Genomic DNA, 8,694 nt, shown 5'->3' on the forward strand with positions numbered 1-8,694 from the left:
TGAATTCGGAAGGTCCACGGGAGCTTACAGCCGTGTTATTGCGAAAACCGTGGCGCTGCTCTACAACAGGCACAAAGATCTCCTGTACTTTAACGAGGCGGTGATCGCGGTTAGAATTGCTGCATACTGTAAGGCTACTAGGGATTCTGGTGCAGCACTCCAAAGTTGCTGGGGATTTATTGACGGCACAAAGCAGTACATATCACGACCGAGTGCACGCGAGATTGGGGACATACCAAATGAGAATTTGCAGCGATCAGTCTACAATGGCCATCCGAGAAAACACTGCTTCAACTGGCAGAGCATTCAGGCTCCCGATGGAATTATCGTCAGCATGTTTGGACCAGTAGAAGGAAGAAAGCATGATTCTACCATGCTGAACATCAGTGGTGTGTTGGACGTGATGGAAGAAAACCAAGAAGGACTTTTCTCAAACCGAGTGATTTACGGCGATCCCGCGTACGGTTGCGGTGGATTTATTTGCTCGCCGTCGTCTGTAGGCAGCGCCGCAGGTGCGACATTCAACAAAAACATGAGCAGCGTACGTGAATGCGTTGAGTGGGGATTCGGGCGAGTGAAGACGCTTTGGGAGTTTCTGAACTGGGATAAAAAGCAACGAGTGCGTCAAAGTGCAGTGGGATTAAACTTTTACGCTGCAGTACTCCTTTTCAATTGTCATACCTGTCTTCAGCCATTAGGAAACCAAATTTCGATGTATTTCGGCATGATGCCTCCGTCTCTGGAGTTTTATTTAGGCTTAAACCCGTTGCAAGATGAAGAACTACATAGGTAGCTCATTGCTTTTGCTGCTCGAGTACTTTCAATATAAACTCTTGCATCCGTTTATCACGAGCTGCGTCAGACTGAAGACGGCGGTCTTCGAGCTGAAGTTCATGAGCTCGGCGCTTTTCAGCTTCTGCTGCATCGTGAACTCGCTTTTGGTCCTCCTGTTCCCGTTCAAACTGAAGGCGCTGCATCTTGTACTGGTACTTCGCCTTCTCGTCCTCGCTTGCTTCCAAAAGAGCACTAGTTATCCCGTTAGATACTACATCAAGCTCTCGTTTAGTAATTTTGTTCTTCCGGCCGCTGCTGGTACCTAGCGGTGCGCGAGTGGATCGCTTGCTTGGTGTAGCAGTGCCAACAGTTGGATACGAAGTTGCTGCGTCCGTAGCTTCGCCACTGTCCTCTCCACTACGACTACTGTCAAGAGCAAAATCTAGCTCTTCCTCTTCGTCGAAAGCGATCTCGCCCATAGCAAGACTACGCAAAAGCTCACCGGAGCGTTCTATACCTCGTTGCTTTGCCGTTTGTTCCTCTTTGCGCTGCGCCTCCTTATCTTCCCAGTCGTTCATCAGCGTGACGATATTCTGAAGCAGCACTTCCCGCTCGGCGTATTCCTCAGTAGTCCCTGACTTTCGCATCGACTGGCACTGGTCTGCCTTGTACTGATTAACCAAGTTTGTGAAGCGGGTGCGCATTGCGGTTCCAGGCTTCTTCAAGCCAAACGACTGCTCTAAACGACAATGGATAGCTATATCATCGAAGACTTTCATGATGCCTTTCGACGTTCCGACTGCAGCAGTCCAGGGACGGAAGGTGTTGACGGCCTTTAGCAGCACGATATCGTCCACAGCAGCAAACTTCTGGCGCAATGCTGGTCGTGCTAGCAGCTCCTCTCTCTCTCGCGTTTCTTTCTCTTCAGCAGCACAATCGGCAGCTCGCCTGGGCAGTCTTTGTGGCTCCTCTCGCTGGCTGGACGAAGACATCGTGAAGACGTGAGTGAGGCGTCTGAGCTAACTGAAAATGAAGCTGAAACCTGCTTGCAGCTTACCGAAAATAACATTTGAGCTTTCTCTCGAGATAGAAAAAAATGGCCTATCTGGAACTGAAACCTAACTCAAACGGGGTTCCGAAAGCTCTCTAATCACCTGTTAGAGCGCTAGGATTGGATGAAGGCACATGAAATTAGTGATTACGCCACACTTACGAGAAGACAACAAGAGGAACAACAGAGAGATAGTGTTTAGACAGACATGTTGAACAATTTTGGTTAGCACTAATTTACTCACTTCGGTATTTGCCTTACTCAACAAGCCCCAAACCAACAGGTTAACAGCCGCAACTACGACGCTACCTGGAACACCGAATCTGGAACGCCAGATCTGGAACGCCCAAGAATGAGGACTACGAAGAGAGCTGAAGTCCACCTAGGCAGTGGGAATTCTTTCCACTGGTAGTACAGCATGCGCATGACTTTGGCGAGGAAGGGGATTTTGGGGCATGTTCAAGTGGTCAAGCCCGAGAGCGAGGTAATTAAGGCGCAACTTGTGAACGATGCGAAACCTCTCGGCATTATTGCCTAATCCATGGAGCTCCAGCACCAAACTAAGATTCGGAACGCCTCGCGTGCCATGGAGGGTTAAGGAACGCTTCGACAATTCTACAACTGGACGACGCTGCACAATCGTGTTACTATGACACGTCGCCTTCATGAGTTTAAGATGGAGAGTGAAATGCCTATGCCCAAGCATCCGTACGCGTTCGACGAGTTGATTGTTGGTCTTCAGACGCTTGGAGAGCCAATGGACGAGGAGCGGCAGCTCGTGATACTGCTTAGCAGTCTTCCGGACGAGTACGAGCTTATCGCGTCCATCGTGGAGAACGCAAACGACGTGACGCTTATCGAGGCTAAGGAGAAGTTGCTTTAAGGAGTACGAACGCCTCGAGAAGAAGGAAGCTACCGCAGAGAAGGCGCTCCGAGCGAGCGGAAACGCTTGGCGTTCCAAAGGGCGGCCGAGGTAACGGTCGAAAAAGCAGCGTTCCAAGACGTAATGACACGTTCCAAGGCGAGTGCTCCAACTGTGACCAAGCGGGCCACATAAGGCGAGACTGTCCCGTTCGGAACGGTGGCAGCAAGGACGATGCAGTGTTTGCAGTAAGTTAGGAACCGGCTGGCCGGGTGGCTAATCGACAGTGGTGCGACGTCGCACATTACCCCGCACATGGGAGACCTGATCGAGTACAAGGGTCTGGACACTGGTATCAGCGTGACGATTGCAGACGGCAAGCAGTTGCGCGTCGAAGGAACGGGAACGGTTCAGCTGACGGGTCTGGATAGAAGTTGCATTCGTATGATCGACGTACTGTACATTCCGGGGCTCGACAGACGGTTGCTGTCGGTGGGGAAGCTCACGGAACGGGGTTTGCGCGTGGAGTTCCAGCGTTCCTCATGTGCGTTCCACGACCGGTATCCCGCAGATGAAGTATGGGAACGGCTCTTTGTGCGGTAGACGCATGAAGGGGAAGCAGACAGTGACATCGTTCCCGTCGCGGTCGATGACGAAGACTACGCGTGTGTTGGAACTGGTCCACACGGACGTTATGGGGCCTATGAGAATGCCTTTGAAGGGTGGTGCCAAGTACGTGCTGACGTTCCGGGATGACTACTCGAGGTATGTCGTGGCGTATTTAATGAAGAGCAAGAGCGAAGTAGTCACCAAGCTGAAAGAGCTCAAGGCGCTCCACGAAAATCGATGGGGGGAACGCCTGAAGTGTTTGCGTTCCGACAATGGAACGGAGCTCGTGAATAAGACGGTTGCTGATATTTGCCAACGGAACGGCATCGTGCACCAGCGTACCGTTCCATACAGCCCTCAGCAGAACGGAGCGGCGGAACGCATGATCCGGACTATCATGGAGAAGGCGCGTAGCATACTACATTACAAGTCCATGTCGACAGAGTGGTGGGCGGAAGCGGTGAGTACCACAGTGTACCTCATCAACCGTTCCACGAGCACGGTTAACTCAGATGTCACGCCATATGAGATGGCGCTTCAAGCAAAACCTCGGATGAATCACTTGCGTGTGTTCGGATCGCAACGGTACGCTCACGCTGACGACGTGAATAGAACGAAGCTCGAACCCAAGAGTTTCAGGTGCACGCTCCTCGGGTACGCCGAGAACGTTAAAGGGTATCGTGCTTACGACTGGGACGCGTCCAAGGTCAAGGTGTCGCGTTCCATGAAACTTTACGAGCGTGAAATTGGAGGTATTTACGACACGCTGCTGACATCGCCCACAACGGTTGTCCAGGTGGCTAAGAACGGCGATGGAGCTGGCGTTCCAACAGAAGTGGAACGCCTAGCCGTTCCAGACGAACCGATGTAAGAGGTGGAGGAACCTGTCCAAGACGTTGAAATGGACGAGTTGGAGCCAGAACAGAGTGGAGCGCTTCAAGCGCTGCCTCCTCCCGTGGAACCAAGACCGGTAGGATTGGAACTGACAGCGTACCACTCGCCGCCAGAGGCGTTCCTTGAGGAACGCCTGATATTCCACCCTGATACGGAGCGCTCAAGAAGATCGCGGGAGCCTGTGCTCCTACTTGAGAACGGTCCGAACGATGATGAAGAGTACAAGTCGAACGGAAGTGACGGCTCGCTGACCCCGAAGCGTGCCAGGATCGACGAAGACGGCTTCATCGCTGAAGCCGTGTTGGCATATGCTGCCAGTATCGATGGCGCTCCAGATACGCCGAACACGTTTCAAGAAGCGATGGCTAGTGCTGAAGCGGCGAAATGGCGTCAGGCAGTAAACGAGGAGTTGCAGTCTCACGCTCGGAACGGAACGTGGACTCTCGATCCATGTGGAGCGCCTGGACGCCCGATTGGATGTCGCAGAGTGTTCGCCAAGAAGCGTGACGGGGACGGTCAATCCATCCGGTACAAGGCACGCATGGTAGCGAAGGGGTTCAAGCAGAAGTTTGGAATAGAATTCTTTGAGACGTACTCTCCAGTTGCAAACATGAATTCGATTCGTGTGGTGCTAGCGGTATGTGTAACATACGGGTACAATATGGAGCAGCTCGATGCTGACACGGCGCTCCTGAACAGTATCCTAGTGGACTTGGTCTACATGGACGTCCCTCTCGGATTGGAGAACGCTGAAGGTGTGAAGTGCAAACTGGAGAAGGCAATCTACGATTTGAAACAAGCTGCGAGCGCGTGGAACAAGACAATTCACCGCGTGTTCATTCGGAACGGCTTCAAGTGTTGTGGTGCCGGCCAACGTGTCTACGTGAACGTGTCTACGTGAAGCGTTCCAGGAACGGCTTCGTATACGTGTGTTTGTACGTAGACAACATGATCATTGCGGCTAAGACACGAGAGGATATCCGTGAAGTCAAGGACGCACTGAAGAACGCCTTCAAGATGAAGGAACTTGGCGAGGCCAAATTCATCCTGGGTATGGAGATCAACCACGACACGTCAGCGGGAACGCTTATGATCAAGCAGACTCGATAATACATCGACGACGTTGGGGAACGCTTCAATCAACAGAGCGCTAAGGATGTGGAGAACCCGTGCGCATTAAACGTGAAGTTCTCGAAGGATATATCGCCAACGACGGAGGTGGAACGCCCCGAGATGTAGTCGAAGCCGTACCGCTCCTTGGTCGGGTGTCTGATGTACATCACAACATGCTCTCGGCCGGATATCGCGTACGTGGTGACACATTTGCCCCGCTTCCACGAGGACCCTGGGCGACAACACTGGAAGGCGGCAATTCGAGTTCTTCGCTACTTGAAGACTACGCGTGGGCATGGTATTGTAAACCAAGGCCGTTCCGGGAACGCCTTGGCTCAAGCGTACACCGACGCGGACTGGGTCTCCAACATCGACGACAGGCGTCCGTATCCAGTGTCATGGTTATGATTGGGAGCGCCCCAGTGGCGTTCAAGTCGAATTTTCAAAGGACGGTTGCACTCAGCTCGGCGGAAGCAGAGTACATGGCTTTGAGCCTGTGCACGCAAGAGGTGCTGTGGACACGTACGATGTTCAAGTACGTGGGTCATGAGCAAGTGGGAGCGACGCAGATATGGGAGGATAACCAAGGTGCTATTGCACTGGCAAGGACCATGCAAGGACCAAGCACATCAACATCCGGCACCATTTCACTCGTGAGAGCGTGGAACGCGGAACGGTCAAGGTGGACTATATCGACACGAAGTTCCAACTGGTCGACATGCTGACGAAGGCACTTGGGACGAAGGCCCTGGCGTCCCAGCGCGATGCGACCGGCATTAAGAACAAGGCTACTGTGCAGTAGTGGTGAGTGGGAGTACTGCAGTTGCACCGGCTCTGCATGGTTAGGCGTGACCTTTGGAACGGTTACCGAACCGTTCCACTATTGTCTGAAACTGCTTCTGGAACGCCATTGGGACATGTTGGAGCGCTATGATTGGATGAAGGCACATGACATCAGAGCTCGCAGCGGGTGCCCGAAAGATGGGTACCCGTGGTTTTAGCCATACCCACCCGCACTTCGGGCGGGTGCGGGTACCCGAAATCTGGCAAACAGCGCTATGGATGGGTGATAGTTACTTTAAGCGTTTTGTCGATCACAATTACCAGTATAAATAAAAATAGCTCACATTTGCTGTAGGCAAGTCTAACTCGTTTAAAACTGAAAATATGGTGTAGCTTCAGTTTTAAATTTACGGGAAACCAACATCAGAACGGCCTTTCACACAACGAACGCTACGAGCGACAAGGCTTCTCAGCATGCCGCGGAGCGAGCACTCAATGAAAAGTTAGAAGGAATCAGGAACTACCCCTAAAAGACCTTAAAAGTGCAGTGCAGAGAGAGAGCTCCACGCCATGGACAAGACTCCACTATTTGTGATGCGGGAGAGTGCCAACTCCAAAGCAAAATGCTGGGAGAAGTTTCGGTTCGTGTACGAGAAGGCTACTGGAATCGCGTTTACGGCGCACAAGACTGGGGTTGTCGTGTGTCTGGGATGTCATGCGATCTACGCGTTCCATCGTAAGAACGGAACGTCAACGCTAAATAGCCACAGTTCAATATGTACGACTAAATACATACCCTGATTCTGATTCTGGTTCGATTGTTAAATTGGCAAGCAAGCAAGATGTCAGTAGCGCTGATAAAAAAAATGGTGGTGAAAGCAGCAGTCAAAATGTGCTGTATTGATTTACGTCCGTTCAGCACCGTGGCTGGGGAGGGGTTTAAAGAACTTGCCGCAGTTCTTTTTGACGTGGGATTGCGATCCAGAAGAAGCTGTGATATTGGTGAACTACTCCCTGCACCAAACACAGTCAAAAGATACATTATTGATGATGCTGCTATCATCAAGACAAACCCAAACTTATATGCTGCGCACACTTTGGAGATTACAAGGGCCCAGGATTTACTACGGATCCTTGGAGTGACTCAATTCGTAGCCGGTCATTCATGTCTGTTACCATTCACTATATCTCAAGCACGTTCAAATTACAAGCGAGAACTTTGCAAGTGAAGGAGTTACAGGCACCCTCACACACAGCGGTGGTACTACTTCAACATTTTTCAGCTTGTCTACTTTCGTACAAAATTAACAAGCCATCGAAATGTGTTGCTGTGACTGACAGTGGCTCAAATGTCAGTGGTAATGATGGTATCAAGTCAATTTACAAGTGGTTGCCGTGTGTGGATCATAAGATTGCAACATTGATCACAACAGTGCTCAACAAGACCACACGAACAGTTAACGGCGAGAGGTCGAAGCCATTTTAGCGGTTCTATGACGAAGTGCCGGATATATACAACCTCATGGACAATTGCAAAGACCTTGTAAGATACATGAAGCAGAGCAATCGTCAGAATGAACTCACCTGGACACTGAAACAAGAGAACGTGACGCGTTCGAATTCTTTGTTACGGTGCTTGGAAAATATTTATGCGTCATACGGGGACGTGATGAACGTTTTGTTGCCTCGAGGCAAGGCTAATCTCATTTCATGCATCGACAAGAATTTACTTCTGGAGTTGATTCGGTTCTTGATACCGTTCAGAGACGCTACATTGCGGTTGGAGTATTGGAAGACACCTACATTGCATCAGGTAGTCTACGAGCGATACCAACTCTTGGAGCATTTGAGACCAAAGCAAGCCACGATGATTACGACGACTCCGGATTCGAAAGGCGGGACCTAAACAGAGGAAACAATTCCGGCAGATAGCTCATCTATTATCGTTGTCAAGTCGTTATTCAAACAGTATGCATTTCCGAAATGGAGTTTGTACCCATGTCATCACATCGCGGCGCTGCTCGATCCAAGACAAAAAATCGACTTCATGTGTTTGGAGTGCCCAGTACAGAACTACAAAGCGCCAAATCAGCACTCCTTGATCAAATGAACCAATTGGTACAAGGCCGAATTCAAAATTTCCGAACCTGTGCTGCGAGAGAAACATCCAAAGGACGAAAGACATCTCAAGCTGCTGCTGCAAACTTGTACTCATCAGACGAAAGTGATTCAAATGCCGAGACGTCCTCAAGCTCGGTAGAGCGTGAATTTGAGGCATACTGGACTTTCAAACAGCAAAAAGAGGAATAGAAGAACTTCGATTTGCTGCAGTGGTGGCTTCAAGTAGGTAGGACTGGCTTTCCTACTCTTGCGAAAGTTGCCCGGTCGATTTCGTGCGTTCCAGCGTCTAGTTCAATGTCAGAGAGCAACTTCTCAGTGCGGGTAATTCTCTATCTAAGCGCAGGAACACCTTGAAGGCTTCGGTACTCGACGACATACTACTCGTACGTTCAAATTCGGATCTACTGTAGAGGAATGATCTAAGTTTGTAATAGAATAATGATTAGTGCGGGTGCGGGTACCCGCGTACCCGAAGTGCTTGGAAAGA

At 50.6% G+C, this 8,694-nt stretch overlaps 1 protein-coding gene across 1 annotated transcript; it reads right to left on the reverse strand.

The window, feature by feature from the left end:
- Positions 1-794: 794 nt before the first annotated feature.
- On the reverse strand, positions 795-1,553 carry PITG_05131 (uncharacterized protein; the record flags this gene model as incomplete). The annotated part of the gene is made up of 3 exons (XM_002998784.1): positions 795-1,089; positions 1,153-1,171; positions 1,265-1,553. 3 exons carry the CDS (start codon positions 1,551-1,553, stop codon positions 795-797), a joined length of 603 nt encoding a protein of 200 aa, XP_002998830.1.
- Between the last annotated feature and the right edge of the window lie 7,141 nt (positions 1,554-8,694).

Source organism: Phytophthora infestans, genomic scaffold (genome assembly GCF_000142945.1).
Source record: "Phytophthora infestans T30-4 supercont1.7 genomic scaffold, whole genome shotgun sequence".
Lineage (NCBI taxonomy): Eukaryota > Oomycota > Peronosporomycetes > Peronosporales > Peronosporaceae > Phytophthora > Phytophthora infestans.